The 19180-nt window shown below is 36.5% G+C and overlaps 1 protein-coding gene across 2 annotated transcripts in view; it reads left to right on the top strand.

Annotated features, from left to right (window-relative positions):
- The window catches only part of DHX36 (DEAH-box helicase 36), a 50844-nt gene that overhangs the window by 12546 nt on the left and 19118 nt on the right, over positions 1-19180 (top strand). For both annotated transcript variants that reach the window (XM_007502346.3, XM_007502347.3), the window contains exons 5-14: positions 758-928; positions 4774-4853; positions 5744-5818; positions 5974-6140; positions 8275-8356; positions 9570-9710; positions 10767-10869; positions 13935-14022; positions 17289-17344; positions 18920-18984. In XM_007502346.3, the coding sequence (XP_007502408.2) occupies positions 758-928; positions 4774-4853; positions 5744-5818; positions 5974-6140; positions 8275-8356; positions 9570-9710; positions 10767-10869; positions 13935-14022; positions 17289-17344; positions 18920-18984 (1028 nt within the window). The remainder of the gene's footprint in view (positions 1-757; positions 929-4773; positions 4854-5743; positions 5819-5973; positions 6141-8274; positions 8357-9569; positions 9711-10766; positions 10870-13934; positions 14023-17288; positions 17345-18919; positions 18985-19180) is intronic.

Raw genomic sequence — 19180 nt, 5'->3', positions numbered from 1 at the left:
CAAGTTAGCAAAAACAGGAGTCCTTGTGTATTGTTTTAGGGGGCTGCTCCAGCTTACTTTGCACAGCAGGGCCTTCTTTATTAAAGTAAATTTCCCAGGTAAAGTCTCCTCAGTATACTTTTACTTTTCATTATTCTAGGTGGAAATCTTTCTGAATAGGATACCACCAAACATACTTAACCTTTCCTTGACATGAACACCATTATTGTACTTCATCCTGATTCATTAATCCCCTGGGGGGTTCCAAAGGTGGGCTGCTTTTTCTTCCATTGTAGGGTCCCATGTCATTTTGACTTGATATGTTCCATTTTACATTGCGCCCCCCCCCCCCCCCCATTCACTTGCAGCCATCACTTCCTACCACTGCCTGGCTTCTGCTAGCCAAATTCCTTTTTAAGTAGCTGCTTTTACTTCATCATATCTTGGGAAACTTATGTTCAAGGCACAGAGCAGATGCTTACAAAATGCTTGTGCATTGAGTTTGTCTGAGCAAGAGCCAGAGGAACTGTTTTAGGAGTCTGACACAAGAATATGTTGCTTCTCTGACCATGGCCCTTCTTTTGGGCTGGAGGTGAATGGAGAGAATGCATCTCTATAGAAGGGAAGCAGTTCTCTGTATTTCTGCTCCATTGTTTATTCTGAAATTGCATTAGCTTCAACCGACAATGACATTTTAACTGCTGGATTGTGCTCTCCCTCTTAGATTAGAAGTCTTTACTTAATATTTTCTCTTCTTTCCCACCTCTATTTCAAATAGGAATTGGTAAATTTGATAAATAACAATCAGGTTACTGTCATAAGTGGCGAGACTGGTTGTGGGAAAACCACCCAAGTTACTCAGTTCATTCTAGATGACTATATTGAAAGAGGAAAAGGATCCTCCTGCCGGATAGTGTGTACACAGCCAAGAAGAATCAGTGCAATTTCGGTAAGTTATGTCCTGTATTTAAATATCTTCCTGCAAGATTCCTCTGTTCTCCTTGTGAAAAAAGGCTTCAAAAATAATAACTGAAAGAGACCCTGTGCTGTAACCAGCCAGAGCTAGCCTCAGAATTGGAATGACCTGGGTTCAAGGCCTGACTGGTAACCCATTAGGCAAACCATTCACCCTCCCAGTGTTCCAGGCAAATTCCTGAGACCACAGGTTGTAGGACTGGTACTAATCTGTAGATATTTAGGGACATCTTACTTTGAAGAAATCCCAGATATGGAGCTCTCCCACCAAACCTACCCCATCCCTCTTCCCAGTACTTAGCTAGATAGTTTAGAAACTTACTAAGAATTTTACCTTTATCCTTCAACTTTTGCTGACATGAAAAACAAGTTGGTATCAAGCATTTGGTGGTGAAAATTGAACTTATAGAGACAATATTTTCAATGAAAGGTAAATTTTTTATTTATAAACAAAAAACAAGTTATGTATTATTAAATTTATGATGTGGTATTACAGTTTCAGATTCATCATAATTTCCAATCCTGCCTTTTGCTATCACTCTATTCAAATGACATTGTTTGTACACTTGTTTGATGTAATTGATTCACAAGCATACCATCTAACTACAAAAAATGTTGAAGAAGCTCAGCTTAGAATCACAGAATTTTACATTTAGAAGTGTCCTCAGTAGCTGTCTGATTTAACCTATACCTGAAAAGGAATTAGCAATAAAACATACTATATAAAATCCTTATATGCCCTCTCTTTGAAGACCTCCAACAAGAACTATTCTACTTACCTTCCAAGGTAGCCCATTCATTTTTGTCTTTGAGCTTATGTTTGACCCGTTGCAGATTCTACCCATTGCTCCTCCTGTGACCAAGCAGAAAGTGTCCAAACCCTTGTCCACATGATAGTCCTTCAAATACTTGTTTATTTATTACCAATTATATATTATGACAAATTTTCACACAAGTTTTCCTAAGTTCCAGGGTCAAACTTATCTCCTGCCCCTTCCCCCTTCTGGTGCTGTCAGGCAATTGATCTGAGTTGTACACGTATTATCATGGAAAACATATTTCCATATTGTTCGTTTTTATGAATAATCTTATAAAAACCCAAACTCCAAAACATAAACCCAGATAAACAATTTAAAAATTGTATGCTTTCATTTGCATTCTGATGCCAACAGTTTTCTCTGGAGGTGGATAAAATTCTTTGTCATAAGTCCCTGAGATTTGACCTGGATCATTGTATTGCCAGTAATAGCAAAGTCTATTACAATCATTCAACAGTAGTGTTATTACTGTTACAATTTTCTCCTGGTTCTGCTTATTTCACTCTGCATCAGTTCATGCAGGTCTTTCCAGCTCTTTCTGAAATCATCCTGTTCATCACTCCTTATTGCCCAATAGTATTCCATCACCATCAGATACCACAATTTGTTCAATTGTTCCCCAGTTGATGGACATCCTTTAATTGCCAATTCTTTGCCACCACAAAAAGAGTAGCTATGAATATTAAAAGACATTTCCCGAGAGTCTTTATAAATGAAAGTAAACGTTAATATCATTGATGAATACTTCACATAAGCTGTATTTTAATGGTATCATTGATTCTTTTGATTTGACAGTGAGACCTATTGACAAGATTGCAGAACATAGAACTTGAAAGGATCCCTGGGATCATCTGAGTATAAAATTTGTGTAATTATGTCTCCTTTTTGAGACTTGCAGGATTTTTTTCTTTTCTTTCATTCATAGTTCTATATTTTTGCTTTAATTATACTCATATACATGATTATGTACTTGTAGCATTTTTTTTTTGTTGTTGGAAAAAGCCTTCAAGGCATTTGGTCAATCTCACATTTAGATTAGAAAGTAAGGTCCTTAGAGATGTTACAAGTGACATATATGAGGTAATAAACTGAGGAGCAGATCCCAGATTCAAGCCTGCTCTCTAGCTCTAAACCCTTTCTAACTACATTATGTTCTGCCTTCATTGCATACATCTGCCTACATTGAGACAGTCCACTATAAGATGTGGTTTTTACAGTAAAAAGCAAATCATTTTCCCTCATGAATGTAGTCTTATGCAGATTAAAACAACCAAAATCAAATCTTGCCTTTACAGTCAGGCCTTGTCATAGTTTTCATGCTTGTGCAAGTCGATGCCATATGGAATAATAAAAGGAAAGGGAGAAGGGGATAGATTGCCCATGTACAATCATCTTAGGTGGCCTTTCTCAGAAATCTACTTGGTCAATGGCCTTGAAGTTTTAAACGCTGGCCACCACTGTCCTCTCAAGATATCCCAGTTCCTTCCTTTTGGTTGCTGATACTCAGGTCATTGTGCAGTTATAGCCTTTCTTGTATCATGTGTATAATTATTTCCTGTAGCCTTCTGTCTGATAGGTATAATAGAGAATATCAGCTATTCACAAAACAACTGCGAGCAAGAAACAGAGACACATGTGCCAAGTCCTTGTAGGTAGTCCCATCCACCTTGGATATTTCTTAGAGATAAGAGCAATAAGAAGAGGCAGAAACACTATAAAAGAAACAGAAAAAACTCAAAGCCCAGCAATGTGAGGCCAATTTGCATAAGGGCACATCCCTGTCTGACTCAAGAGACCCTGACAAAATAAATCCCTGAAGCTATTACCATTTGTGATTGTGATGTGGTCATCAAGAAGGAATTAACATATATCTAGTATATTTGATTTCAGAAGATGTGGAAGTATATATCCCATTTTTACTCAATTTTTTTTTGAAAATTATTAAAATTCAGTTTTAACAACTAAAAAAGGTAAGTCCTTGGCTACTTTTGACAATATGCCTTTCCAGAACATTTTGTTCCTCAAGCTCTGGGCAATAGAGGTTTTACTTGGCAGTTAATGTCTATTATCTGGCCTAGGACTGGCTTCCTTGTTATGCCTGGAGAGGACCTTCTTTAGTCAGACTGATCACTCCATAGACAAGAGTCCAGCTTCTCTTTGTCTCCCCAGCAAGGCAGTTCCTCAGAATGCAAGCAGTATGCATCTCTGAAAGCAAGAGTTTTTTTGCTTTTGTTGTGAATGGAGCAGACTGGGGCAGCCTCTGAACTCCTCCTTGGAATCATGCTTTGAAAGCCATAAAATACAAGCCTTAGAATTCCAAAGGAAACAAATTATATTAAAATATAGATTATCACAATATTCTTTTAAAAAGTTCAGCCCTTGGGGGTCAGAACCTCTATTACATGAGATTATGTTTTTACTTCCTTCATATATACCCATTTTATACACACACACACACACACACATATATATATGTGTGTGTGTGTATTTTTTTTTTAACTAGACCACCATTCACAACCAAAACTTATATTTTTTAAACAAATTGCAGCATATCTATTGAGATTTGGGTTTCATTCTTCATCAAATCCATGAAGCTATCATGATGACTTGATGTGTTCAAGAGCCCTTTCTCTAGGTAAATGTTTTTCACCCTGATATTTGTTAATTAGCTTTAAATTAGGGTTTCTTATCAACCCTATATTCTGCAATTGCTCATGGAATACTTCAGCAAATTAGAATGGGTTTGTTGACCATGGGGCTAAAAAATATCATTGGAAAATTTAGTTTTCATAAAAACTAATTTTTTAGCCTGTGATATTTATATTCATCCTAACTAATGCCCATTGACATCAGCACCATTGATTTAGAATAGGAAGTGTCAGTGATAGCTTTGAGAATTTTTAAAAAGTCAGATCTCTGTGTTTTCCCACCAAATCCAAGTCCTTATTGATATCTCTCCAGAGGTTACTATATGTCACCAACATTTGTGTTTGGATTTAAGGTTGCGGAGAGAGTGGCTGCAGAGAGAGCTGAGCCATGTGGCAGCGGCCATAGTACCGGGTACCAGATCCGCCTGCAGAGGTAAAGAGACTTTCTTTCATTTCTAGGGAAAGTCAGTACTCATGACCTTGAGCACAAAGGCATGCAAGCCACAGGAGGTGCCTGTGCTCCACTCTGAGGGGCAAAGGGAGAGGCGCACTGATAGACTAAATCTGCTTGGTCCAGAGACCTCAGGCATCTTTAGAGTCTTCCTCAGTACAACCTTGAGCAGTGATTCTATATTTGTGGCTCACCCAGCTTGTATTTTCGTGCCAGCCTCTGCTTCTCTGCAGTAGCCCTTCCTCTTGGAAGCATGCCAAATCCAGATGGCTTATTTATCCAGAAAGTCCAAACTGCCTTTACAGTTTTCTACACTGCCCTTCCTCATTTAATACAGTTTAAAGCCTTCTTCAAGCCTTTCCTATTGGGACTCCTCATGTAGTAAAAGTCCAAGTGACCTTGTGCCCAACTGGGAAATAACTTTGTATTTCAAGATTGATCTCAATAGGGATATAGTTATTCTCTTTGATGATGAGGGGCCCTTTGGGAGTAGTGACCCTTATTATGAAGCCACTTAGCCCAGGTGCACCAAGAAGATATATATATATATATTTTTTTTCCCTTCCTTAGCGACAATTAAGAACAGGGTTGTTTTGGTTTTGAACAGTACATGTAGCTAGAATTAATAAAAATAGTTTGGGTAGTTGGTAAGTCTTGGTGTGGCCCTAAATAATTTGTCTACTTGAAGGAAATGAAAGGATTCTTATGTCTGATAAAAATTATGTTTGGAAAGTTGGTTTTGTCATAGGAATATTCTGGAATTATATATTCTGTTGCTTAGCCATCATGTATCATGTACCCTAATGCAGGTCAGAAAAGACAATCTGCGATGTCTTAATAATCATCACCCTTTTTTCCTCATTCTTTCCTAGCCGGTTGCCAAGGAAACAAGGTTCCATTTTGTATTGTACAACAGGAATCATCCTTCAGTGGCTCCAATCAGATCAGTAAGTATATTTCTCTTAAGGCCAAATAGTGATTGTTGTTTATCAAAGACTTATTGAATTGGGATGTACTAATTATTGCATTTAATTTCCAGTGCCTTTGTTGTTATAAAATGTTCTGTGGAAGATGAGTTATACACTTTGCACTTCTGTTTTAGGCAATTATCCAGTGTTAGTCACATTGTACTTGATGAAATCCATGAAAGGAATCTGCAGTCAGATGTTTTAATGACTGTTATTAAAGATCTCCTAAACTTTCGACCTGACCTGAAAGTAATTCTGATGAGTGCAACTTTGAATGCTGAGAAGTTTTCGGAATATTTTGGTGGGTGTGATATTTCCAATTTATTTCTGTGGAAAGGGCTTAAAAATGTTTAAAGGTTACTTTCAATACTGAAATTTGTAGTTTTTGTTTTTTTTTTTACTAACAAAGAATTTGATTAAATGTTTTACTTTGCATACACATGTGACAACAGCATCAGTGTGATTTTCTTTTTTCAAGCTGGGTTATTTCCAAAAATGCTGGTTTTTCAAAGTTGGGATTTGTAAGGAATGACGTAAGTAGAAAGAAAAGCATTTTTTCATTTAAACATCTTAGGAAACAAAGTTTCAGAATTTGCTATTGGAAATGAATAAAAGGATATTTAGAAACTCCTAGCAGAAGGTTGAAAAAAATGTCATTGATCCCATACCTGAGTTTGATTTTCACTAATGTGCCCATCACCTCATCCTGAATGGGTTTTACTAATATCCCAAGAGAACAGAAATTTCCTGTCAATCTCTTCTGCCTTTAGTTAGTAGTATATGCATATTTGATTAGTTCTCTCTATTAGTGCCTTGGGAAGGAAGCTGAACCTTTCAAATAGGTATATGGCAGACGCCATGATGCCTATTCAGGAGGATTAGCAATCAAATTAGAGAAAATGCTAATTCTCTGATTTAGAAGAACATATTTCCTCAAGAACTCTGAAATGCATGTTAGCTCTGATGAGGGCTTCTCCTTCCAGCTCTGGTACATCAGATCATCTACCCAATAGCATTGTGTAGAAAGCCTTCATGAGCCACTTCTCTTAAAAGTCATAGCCCAGAGGAGAGGCACCTCTAGGCCCCAGCATTGACTTTACGAGCAGGTTTTGTGTGTTTGTGTCTTGTGTGTGTCTCCTGTGGCACAATGCTAGGCACAGAGCAAGCATTTGGTAAATGGCCGTTCTAGTAATTCCATTTTGTGTCATCCCAGCCTTAGTTTGTGGGTAAAAATGTGCTGCCATCTCTGCCTCCCTTTGCCCAGGGCAATTGAGGTGACATAAGTGGATTCAGAAACACATTCAGGCATGGAGGGGTGGGCACTTGTTTTATAGATCCTTCTTGTGCTGTTGCTACAGTAGTTTTTTTCAACCCTTATCTTCTGTCTTAGAATCAATACTAAGTATCAGTTTCAAGTCAGAAGAGTAGTAAGGGCTAGGTGATTGGGCTAAGTGTCTAGCTCAGAGTCCCACAGCAAGGAAGTTTTTGAGGTCTGATTTGAACCGAAGAACCTCTGCTACAGCAGTTCTTAAGCTATCACTGACCAAGTCTGGGACATGCTCAGGAACCAGAGATATCATGCAAATAGAATTCTTCACTAAAGCATTGATCTTAACATTTCTTTTGTCTATCATGGAAAATAATAGCATTTAATGCTCTCATGAGGCAGAATTGTGATTCAGAAACAGCTGGTAGGTAGACCCTCAACTTGAAGGTATTTGTTAGTTGTTGCTGTTTTTCCAATTTTTTATTTACAAGAGGTGATACATCTCATCTGCATCCAAAGATATACTTTTGCGTTTTAATAGTCTTTGGTGGTGAGTTTTTTAGGGAAAACTTTGCCTCCTACATGCATGTATTAAGATGATCTTAATAGGAATTAGCAGTGTTTGATCTAATTCCGAATAAGATGCAATTCTTTACCTTTTGATTTTTCAGGCTGCTTTGGAGGACTGCAGTGGAGGTTTTTTTATTCTAGAAGTAGGAAAATGGTATTGAATTAATTGGAATGAAGTGTCTCTCCTTAAAGGTAGTTAAGTGGCACCATAGTACACAAAGCACCGTCCTGGAGTCAGGAAGACTAGAGTTCAAATCCAACCTCAGAGATACTTCATAGCTGTGTGACCATGGGCAAGTTACTTCCATTCTAAAATTACTATGATAGCAGCCCTCCCTTCCAGAGTTGTTGTGAGCAAAGACTTAATGAAATGCAATTTGTAGAGCACTTAGCCCAGTGCCTGACATATAGTAGGCATTATATAAATTATAACTATTATCATTATTAAAATACAAAAGTTGCTGCTCTTTTCAGTCTATCAGATTGCCTTGGGACATGAGAAAAGAATGAAGATCCATCCATCTGTTTCTGTATCCCAACTTACAATGTAGGTTTTTAAAAGTTCAGTATGTATTTTGTCATCTTTTTTCCTTAACAGATCACAGCCCAATGATACACATACCTGGTTTTACATTCCCTGTTGCTGAGTATCTTTTAGAAGATGTGATTGAAAAGATAAGGTGAGTAGATTTCAAAAAAGATTGACATAGCAGATTTACTGCTTATATAGGTCATTCTTTTTACACCAGCTCTTAGTTAAAAAGTCAAACGTTTCTTAACATTGTTGTAAATACTTCCCCCTGAAATAGCCTGTGTTATAAGCAGAAATAGCTGGTGATATGGAAGAGGTATTATTTGAAAGAACCAGGTGAAATGTAAGAATTGTGTCCTAGATTCTCCTGTCAGCCAAAGAGAGTCAACTTCACAATTCTCTTTGCTTTTCACTTAAGCTTTCAGAATTAGAGTGAGGTGAAGAAGAAAGATTCTTAGCAGTAACAGCGTTTTGTAAAAAAAAATTCTATTAATGTTCTTACATTGTTAATATTGGATAGGAAGGAGGCGGTTTGGGTTTCTGGTACCATCCATTCAACAGTATACTAAGCAATTAAAATTGCTAACTTGAAATGGAATATTTTTTTCATGATTATAAAAGCTACTTTTCAGCTCTGGAGGGATCTTATAAGAATGCGAATGCAACTAATGAGTATATCAGATGTTAATGTGTCAAATAGGCATTTTGGGAGCTTGGAAATGATAGCTTGTTTTTGTTTTTTAGTTAGATGTTCAGTGAAAATTACAATAATGCAATTTCCATAGCTCTGTATTTTTATGGGTCTTCCAGTATAGGAATCTTAAATATGAAGTTTGACATGCTGAATATGAATCTCCAACTCTTATACATTGCTACTTTAATTTTAACATTTTGAAATTCCATGGTTTTGCCCATGTGGGTACTACCTTTCACTGATGTTGATTACATTTTTATTCACTGATTATCCTTTCAATAATGAACTTAGTTCAGCTGGTTATCTGCTTTACCAGTAGGATCATAGATTTAGTCCTAGGCCTTGGAACCCAAACCCCTCTTTTTATAGATGAGGAAAGTCAATCTCATAGAGGCTAAATTACTTAGCCATGGTCAACTCATACAGTATGTGTCTGGAGTGGACAAATTGTACCCATATTTTGGGACTCCTACGTCTATGACTCTTCTCTTATATACCAAGTAAATCAAGGCCTTCTAGCTTGGTGTAGGACCTTCTTTGGCATGGACTTCAGTTACCCAGGATCACTTCTGCCACCATAAGGCATTGTAGTAAGACTTCTGGGGAAACAAAACAGAAGATGATATTTTGAAATCTGAATATCTAAGATTTCTTGTTTCTGATTTAGGTATATGCCAGAAAATACAGATCGCAAACCTCAATTTAAGAGGGGTTTTATGCAAGGTCACGTTAATAGACCAGAAAAAGAAGAGAAGGAAACAATTTACAAGGAACGTTGGCCAGACTACGTTAGGCAGCTGCGAGGAAGGTGGGTTTTATCTGTTGGTCATTTTACTGAGTCCCCAAGGAAGGATGGTTGTTCTGCTTCTGTGCCAAGCAGGGCCAGTGGTTATGCATACCTCTGCTGGTTCACATTTGCCTCTGGCCATCTGGACCACAAGTCTTCACAGGAGTTTGGGGAAATGGTGGTTCCATCCCTGATATGAAGCTATAGCCCTGACTGGTAGCTGGACAGAAAATAAAGAATATTTGTCTGTCCTTGATGTATCTAGGAATAGAACTGGTCCCAAGCATTTTGATTAATGGGGGATAAATTGATCTGTTTGTTTTTTTAGCTCTCTGCTACACTCAGAAACCCTGGGGAAGCATTTAGGGTTGTATGCCAGGCACAAGAGCACAGTGACTCTGGGAATCTGGAGAGGAAAGGAGTGAGACCTCTGCAGATTATTTCTCCAGATCTTTTGCAAATCTCTATGGGGTCAAGGCCAACATGAGAACCTTTTATCTGTAGATTGTACTCCCCCTTGCCTCCCTCTTCAGTTTTTGTTATTGGGCTTTTCCCAGCTTTCTTTAGTGAGAAGGAAGAGACCTTAGAGGTCCCTTTTGGGATTTAGCTGGGGTTTTTCACAAGTAGCAAGGAATAAATGGAGCCATGATCTGAACTGTCGGCTTCTGTGCTTGTGGCGTTGTTCCCTCAATTATAGAACAAAAAAATTGCTGCACTTGGATTTCTCCAATGCCAGTATACCAAGGATCCGTGTATGTTTGGTAGGGGGAGAGGTGGTGGCAAGAGGGATTCTTGGTGTGGGGAATGCTTTCCACCTCTTCCTGGACTTCACCCTTGATCTTACAGTAGAAGCCTTACTTGGTCACACAGTAAATATCAGAAGTAGAATTGGAACTCAGGATTTCCTGACTCTTAATCCCAGCATTCTAAAGTCCACTAAGCCACACTATCCCTATTTGTGGCTAAATGCCCTTGAGATAATGAGATGATAAATTTTGGTCTTTTAGCAGTGACCCTTAAATGGCATTGTTTCTTTTGTGTATTTCAAACAACTTAACTCCTTTTGAACATTAATAGGTATTCGGCAAATACCATAGATGTTTTAGAGATGATGGATGATGATAAAGTTGATCTGAATTTAGTTGCTGCTCTTATCCGACACATTGTTTTGGAAGAAGAGGTAAGTTTGTTTTTTTGTAGCATGGTTTTGGTTTTGTTCTTTATTGAATTTGTTTGGCAGTATGTGTGATATTGGGCAATCCGTATCATGGTGAGGAAGGTACAAGAATAGGAAATTAGAGAAGGAGATCTGTAGTTTAGATATTTTGAATTAGTGACTATGATCCAGGGAGCTTCAACTCTTTTTTTCTTAAATAGTTTATCATTTCCTTCTAATCTTGGTTTTTGTTTAGCAAATCCTTCAGAGATTGTTACTATTAAATTCAGGCTATTTCCTTCTAAATTATTGCAAATTTAAAATTTGGTAAATTTCTCATGAGATTTTAAATGTGGATGGTTGAGATTGAAATGTATTAAGTACCTGTGTTGTGCTATATAAACACTGAGGTTACAAATACAAGAGCTAAGGCAGTTCCTCCCCTCAAAGAAATTATATTCTAAAAGGAGGAAAATGTATACAAAGGAGAGTTGACAAGGAGGGACACTTGGATCTAGAAAGTTAACCATTATGGACTAAGGCTTGAACTGGGCTTTAAGCCTTTTGATTAATGGCTTTGATCATGACTTTTAGTTATAGCATTGAGTCTGTGAACTGGGGGAAAGGAAGAGGGAAGAAAAGGCCATTTTTTTTATGTATGAAGAAAAGTAGGGGAGGTCAGTTGGAAGTCATGATCATTTAATGTTGTCTTCTCAGAATGAGAGCAGAGCCTTGGCCCATATTTGGCCAGTCAGTGTCTCATCTGACTAAGAGCCATTTTTATATACTAATAGCGTCTCTGCTAGTGATAATCAGTCATTTGGAGCTAGGAGGTACCTTAGAGCCTATCTAGTCTCTGTTGTTTGATGAATAAGAAACTCCCAGGCAAACAGAAAACTGGGGGAAAGATTTTGGTGATCATTGCAATCTGTGATTTCAGTAGTCTGTGACATGGCCTGCATTAATACAGAATGCAGCCACTTTATGCTTCATCTCCTTGCACTGCTATGGCCAGCCTCATGGTGATGAGCTTCTCCACATCTGGCCAGGCTGGCTTTTTTATGATGCATAGCCTGTCCTGTTGGCCTGTCCTGGCAGCCTTTTTAGCTTGGTGTGATAACTGCCAGAGCCAACAGTCATTTGGCCAAAGCCTTTGAGAATCTAGGATCAGTTCTTTATCAGTGTGTCAGAAGGACTTCAGTGAAGGCCTCTTTGGTGGTTGGTGGTAGCACTGCTGCTGAAGAACACCCCACCACCACACACACAATTATTTCTTTGAGAATGTTTTCCCACCATAAGATCAATATTAGTTTCTATAAATACTCAAACAACATCCATGTTCAGAGATTTCCATCGTCTAACATGCATCATCTAGGAGACTGAGCTATTATATACTGAGTTTAATATAAACCTAGTATATTTTTTAAACATTTACATATACAAAGTAAAACAGAAAAAGATAAAGATAAAAGACAAAGTTCAGTATTACTTTTTAGATTCTAAAGAGTTTGGTTTTTGTTTAGCAAATCCTTTAAGATGCTTAAAATCTCTTTATCTTTTTTTATTCCTCCAGGTGCCCTTTTCTCCTAAATTTATAGGCAGGGAGAAATTTTTGGTTAACTGGAGTTTGCATTTAAATAATATTTTATTCAAGTGGCAAGATTATAGAGCAAATTACCTATCTCCAAGGTTTTAAATTATAATTTTCTTTATGAGAGAGATGCTTTACAGGAAAAGGGTAAATTAAAAGACTAGGTGATAGGAAAACAAGGCCACATGCTTCTTGGTTGCTTTGTTTCACCTTCTCTAGGAAGGTATTTAAGTCACTTTTTTATTGACTTAGTTTCTCCAGTTGTTAAATACAAATAATACTTTTTTCTTTCCTCTAAAGAAATCATTAAAAAATAAGTTGTATGTGAAATGTGTATGTGATTTTTTTTTTTTTGGTTAATGTATGTGAAAGTATTAAGTTCTTAGAAAGTTGTTTTTTTTTTTAAATGAAAAAATAATCCAATGTTTCAGAGATTTGTATGGGGACATAGGATTTAGTCATATGCACAATGCTTATTGTATGTTTCCCATCAGACAATAATTGTTTTTTGAATTATATTAGACTCACCACTAATCACAGCCTTTAGGCTTTTTTATGTATCTATTAGAAACAAAAATGTATTGAGAACTTTTATTATCTGTTCTCTTTTTATATCTTCAACTCTAATCTATTTTGTAGTTATATTTTAGAAATTTATATTTCTAGAAATAATACTGAGGGAAAAAATTCATTACCAGGAAATCATAGTTTTAAAGAAATAGTTTTAAAGTGCTTAATTTCAGATATTACTGAATATAAAAATTCTCTCATCAGAACTTGTGGACAAAAGTAAATTAGAGAAATGAATGCTTTATCAACCACTACTAAAGTCACTACTTTAGTCTACTAAAATAAGAGCTGGTCAAAAGGAAGACCATAGCTGTAATCCAGTAAAAGGGGAAGGAGTTTGGAGGTGAAGAAAGCTCAGGAAGAAGTAACCCCCAAGCTTGCAGAGAGGGAGTCACTGGTGACTATTTGTTTGGATATTGTCCTTTGAGGATAAACAGTAAATTGAAAGTTCCTGCTGTGTGTGTAAAGCTCTAAGAGACTTGGGGGTTAGGGGGAGAGAAACATTTTCCCAGTAGCAATGCAGCTTCAATCTCTTAGAACTCTGAAGGTATTTTACACTAGTTTCCATAGGAAAGTTCAGGAGGTGTCCAACCCCTTCTCATTAAGTGACTAGAAGATGACTGGTTCTCAAAAGACAAAAACAGAAATCCCAACTGATTTTTTTAATGCTATGATCTCATCACTCAGTTATCAGATGAACATTTACTGAGCTCCAGGCACTGTTCCAAGTGCTGGACTTATCTAGAAACTTGATGCTCTTTGATAATTCTAGATTTTACATTTCAATAAAGCAGATTTTTTTTGACCTGGTAGAAATTGCTTTAAGAGGTGCTTAAGGGCCTCATATTGCTATGAGAACTATATGATGATCTGAACATGGTGTTCAGAGTTTTGTACTTTTGTTATCATTTTGTCCCTTTGCATGCAGGATGGTGCAATCTTGGTATTCCTCCCAGGCTGGGACAACATCAGCACTTTGCATGACCTCTTGATGTCACAAGTCATGTTTAAATCAGGTATTATATTTTTGCTTGTTTCTTGTGTGTGTTAGTGCTTGCTGAGAATAGTCTATGAGTAGCATGTTGGCATTACTCACTCAGCTGAAGAATTTACATATCTGGGACTGGAGCAACGCATTCATGGTAGAAGGCCAGTGAATGCGTAAGGTATACTTTTTGAGAGAAAACAAATGACATCTCTCGGGCTTTTATAGGGTTAATGAAAAAAAAAGGGTAGATTATATGCCAAAGTCAAAGTTGTGTAGGTTTTGCTTTAAAAGGATTATTAAAGTCTTTTGTTTTATTTACCTGATCACTTAATACTGGCAAAAACCTTCTGGAATATTCTATTTCTTGGACCTGTGAAAAAAGTTACAAGTATTTTGTTATTTGGTCATTCTTTAAAACAGTATTTTGTGGACTCAAATCTTAGGAAAACTTATGAAGAAAAGAATCATAACTATTGTTTTAGCCATTTATTTTCCTACAGAAATCTTAAAGCCTTTACTTCTGTTTTCTTTTTTATTATATCTACATATAGCATTTTATTCCAGTTATATTTAATAACAATTTTTAACATTTGTTTTCTAAAATTTTGAACTCCAAATTCTTTCCCTCCTTTTCTCCTTTCTGCGTCATCCCCTCCCCCCGAGATGGTATGAAAATTTGATCTGGTTAATACATTTCATTATGCAAGACATATTTCCATATTGGTTATGTTGTGGAAGTTTCATATAAAATTTTTAAAAAGTAAAGAAAATTAAGTAAAAAATAGTTATGCTTCTATCTGCATTCAGATTCCATTGCATCTTTTCCTGGAGGTGGATTGCATCTTTTGGTCATTAATACTTTGGAATTGTCTCGGATCATTGTATTGTTGAGAGCAGCTATGCCATTCATATTTGATCATCATACAATATTGCTGTTACCATGTACAACAGTCTCCTGGTTCTTCTCACTTCACTTTGCATTAATTCATATAGCTCTTCCCAGGTTTTTCTGAAATCTTCCTACTCATCATTCCTTATAGCACGAGAGTTTTCCATTACAATCATTATTATTACTTGATCTGCCATTCCCTAGTTGTTGGACATCCCCTAAACTTCCAGTTCTTAGCCACCACAAAAAGAACTATTAGAAATGTTTTTGTATAAATAGATCCTTTTTCTTTGATTTCTTTGTGATACAGACTGATAATGGTATTGCTGAGTCAAAGGAAATAAATACATGCTCTCTATAATGGTTGGATCAGTTCACAATTCCTCCAACAGGGTATTAGTGCCCCAATTTTCCTATGTCCCCTCCAACTGGTATCATTTTCCTTTTCTGTCATAATAGTCCATCTGATAGGTGTGAGGTGGAATTACTCTAATCAGTAGTTATTTAGAACTTATTTTTATGATTATAGATAACTGGTTTCTTCCTTTGAAAACTGCCTATTCATAGTATTTGACCATTTATTAATTGGGGAATGACTGATATTCTTATAAGTTTGATTCAGTTCTCTATATATTTGAGAAATGAGGCCTTTGTCAAATTAACTTGCTATAAATTTTTTCCCTAAGCTTTCTGCTTCCCTTATAATATTGACTGTGTTGGGTTTTTGGGGTTTTTTTGTGCAAAATTTTAAATTTTATCTTCTATTTTCTAAAAAAATTTGCAAATGATCCTTGATACTTTGCTTGTTCATCAGAGCTCTGTGCAATCAGCAGAGAAGGTATGGGTAGCTCAGGGATGCGGCTCCTCTTCAGAGAATGTCCTTGGGAGCATTTTCCTAAGCACTTCCTTTGTCCCCATTTGTTTTCCTTCTGCCTCTTTTTCATGAAAGTCACTGTGAGTGTGACTGTATAAAGGAAGCTAAATGAAATGAAAAGCCCTGAAACAGACGGGACACAGTTTTCTCTTTCCATGTTAGATTTCTTTTTACGCAAGTCAAGTCATCATTATCCCCATTGGCTTCTTTCAGCTTTTCAGTAGCATTTTGAATTCTCTCTTGGTAACATTCAAGGATGACATCAGCCTCCTTGTCAGTTTCAGCCTATTGTCATGCAGTATCCTCACAGGGCTTCAGGAGCCCTTGGAAGGGGTATAATTTGCTTTGGAGAGGGTAGAACGTCCAGTTTCATGTTGGTGGCTCCACTCTGGTGGGGGAAATCTTGGCCTTTTGTGTCCTGGAGCTATTGTTGCTAATGGCTATAAAACAAGCTTCCTTTTCTGTAGCTCCACAGAAGTTTCTCTGTGTCTTTGCCTGTTTGAGGTTTTTTTCATTCACTTGCATATTTGTAGTAGAGTCAGATTCTTTATAGTCTTAGATTTGTAGGCACTGAAGAAGTGGCTACCCTATCTTACTGGGTACATGTAGAAAGGAGAACTTCATCTGAAGAACTGGCTGCAAATAGCGACCTGTCAAACTACAACATTTTATGAGGTTGGCAGGAGAAAGATTAGAGGTAAAGACATGTTGCCATGATAGGTCTTCTATGTTAAGAGTGTAGTTTTCTCATTTGCTGATAACCAGAGACTTGGCATCAGCTCTGCTTGTGTCCTTAAACTGGAGATGTTCCCATCTGTTGGACCATACTGTTTCATGGGTTGCATGTAGTTTCTTACATTTTGAACATTAATATAAAATTATGTTATACTTTTAAAAAACTCACATGTACCCAGCTCACTATTGGCATTTGATCTGTACTGTCTAATTTCAAAAGGCTTAAAAAAACCCCAGGATATAATGTAAAGAATTTAGTGAATACTATATTCTTAATACTCCGTTTTTCAATATGTAATTAAAACAGTAGATATAGATACCTGAGAATTATATTATTATATAAGAAAATTCAAATCTTAAAATGTTATATATATTTTTTAATTCAAAATTTCACTTAGGTTATTTAAATATAGATTTTGTATTCTTGTTTTTTGTATTTTTTTTTGTATTTTGTATTTTGTAACTTTGTATTCAGTTACAGAAAAATATTCATTTTGTCATTTAGATATATGTAAATTTTTGTACAGCAAGTGTTGTCTTTAAAAGTTGGATAGCCCATTGTTGGCATAAAATTTGAGGAGCTTAAACAGTAGAAATGTTTTTTTATATGTTACATTATTCCCCAAAAGTGGAATGTAGTGATTATTCACTTAGTTTCTGAACCTTATGGGTGGGAAAAGGGTGTAAGCCAAGACCATTACATAAAGCAATCAGTAGCACTACTTTTGAAAAGTGTCAAATCAAACTTCTGTAGGAATATTTTTCCTAATGTATCATTTTACTCTTTAATTTTCAGATAGGTTCATTATAATCCCTTTGCATTCATTGATGCCTACTGTTAACCAGACACAGGTATGTTGTCACATTTCTTTATTGGCCACCCATTTCACTAGTAATATATCATGGATTACATAGAGTTTGTCAGGCCATCTGACTTCATATTTTGTTTTCACAACTTTAATTTTTATGAATTGGTCAGGGTGTCACACATTCTAGGAATAACTCTTAAGAATCTATCTTGGAGAGGCCAGCTGATTTATTGTTAAGATTAGATTTAAGGGATTTTTAATAAAGACAAGTGTAAGACTTACAAGTCTCACTAATATATGATTTGAGTTCCATAGACTGGAGAGAGAAAAATATTGCATCTTAATGTATCAAGTTCTCAATTTTATGAAATGCCACAATAGCCGTAAGCTTGGTAAATAAACATTATTGACTTTGAGTAGGGAATTTGGGGCCATCTTGATTTATTACTGAAGTGTGGCTAAATTGTCTCTAGTTGGATACAGGGATGTCTAGTTGCAGTGAATACAGTACATCTAGAAACTGTATCCTCATCTTGATGGATAGTTACAGTGTACTTACAAGATGAGGTACATCCCCTCAGTGCATTTAACTTTTCTGAGAAATAGCAAAACATTTCTCCCCTTGGCCAGGCACAGACCCATTTCCTAACAAGTTCACCTCTTGCCTGTCACAGGCATAAATAAGCATTAGGACTGGTTAGAAGGATCTCATTGGAGAATGAGAAATATTTTGTGGATGGGATCCTTGGGGCTCTGCCAGATTTAAATGTCCCATCACGTAGATGGGACTTGTTTTCCGTTTTACAATAAAAGTTGGCATTTACTTTCTAGACAGCTTGTTGTTTTTCCCTTTGTTTTGTATCCTCATCACTTAGCCCAGGCCAGATAGATAGTAAACACTTAATAAATGCTTGTTGATTAAAATATAGAGAGATAATCTAGATATCTGTGTATATATAAATATATTTATTGTCGCTATCAATGGTAGACAGATAGACAGACAGATAAGAAGATCATCTGGTATAGCTCCCATTGATAGAGATGGAAACAGACCTCAAAAAGTGGAGTGATATCTCTAAAGTCATATTGCTGACAGCTGACAAAGCTAGTACATCTGGGAAGGGGGAATCCTGGAAACTGTCATGTTAGAGGTCACATCTGAACGAAAGAGAAATAATTTGAGTGGAGTGACAGTACAAAACTCCATGGAATTAGGAGATATTTTGCCATGTTCAGGAAAGTACTTCTTAGGCTCTCGGTGTGTGCTAAGAAAAGTCCCTATCATTTCTTATATTTCTTTTACTTACCACATAAAGAGGCACTGTTGGTTAGTAGAAAGAGCACTGGGCTGGGAGCCTAGAGGCCTGTGTGCTAGGCCTGTCCCTTTGGGTGACCTCAGCCCAGCCCAAGGGCACCTTTCCTTTTATAATATCATTGAGAATTTGTAGAATTATTAAAAAATTTCTGTGGCCACTTTAAGCAATACATCTGAAAATATTGAACATAGACATAATACAAAAATTTTTTACTCTCATGATAGTGAAAAGTAGCCTGATTGTAAAAATACTGTGTTTTAAAATAAGTCCTTTTTGGAGTTTTGATGAATGTATTCTTATAGGTATTTAAAAGAACTCCTCCTGGTGTTCGGAAAATAGTCATTGCTACGAACATTGCAGAAACTAGGTAAAGTTGTTCCAAATTTACTTTGTTGCATGACTAAATTGTGAAATACCTTAAAATGTTTGGCTGCATTTTAATCTATTTTCCCCCACATTTTTTGAAAATTGGGTATGATTTCCATCTAGATCTTTTAAAGAAAAAAACAAACACTTTTTCTTAAAAGGTGCTATGGGAGTCTAATACATCCCCTTTATCTAAT

Source organism: Monodelphis domestica, chromosome 8, assembly GCF_027887165.1.
Source record: "Monodelphis domestica isolate mMonDom1 chromosome 8, mMonDom1.pri, whole genome shotgun sequence".
Lineage (NCBI taxonomy): Eukaryota > Metazoa > Chordata > Mammalia > Didelphimorphia > Didelphidae > Monodelphis > Monodelphis domestica.
Note: the sequence above shows the minus strand (reverse complement) of the source record. Positions and strands in the feature narration are given on the sequence as shown.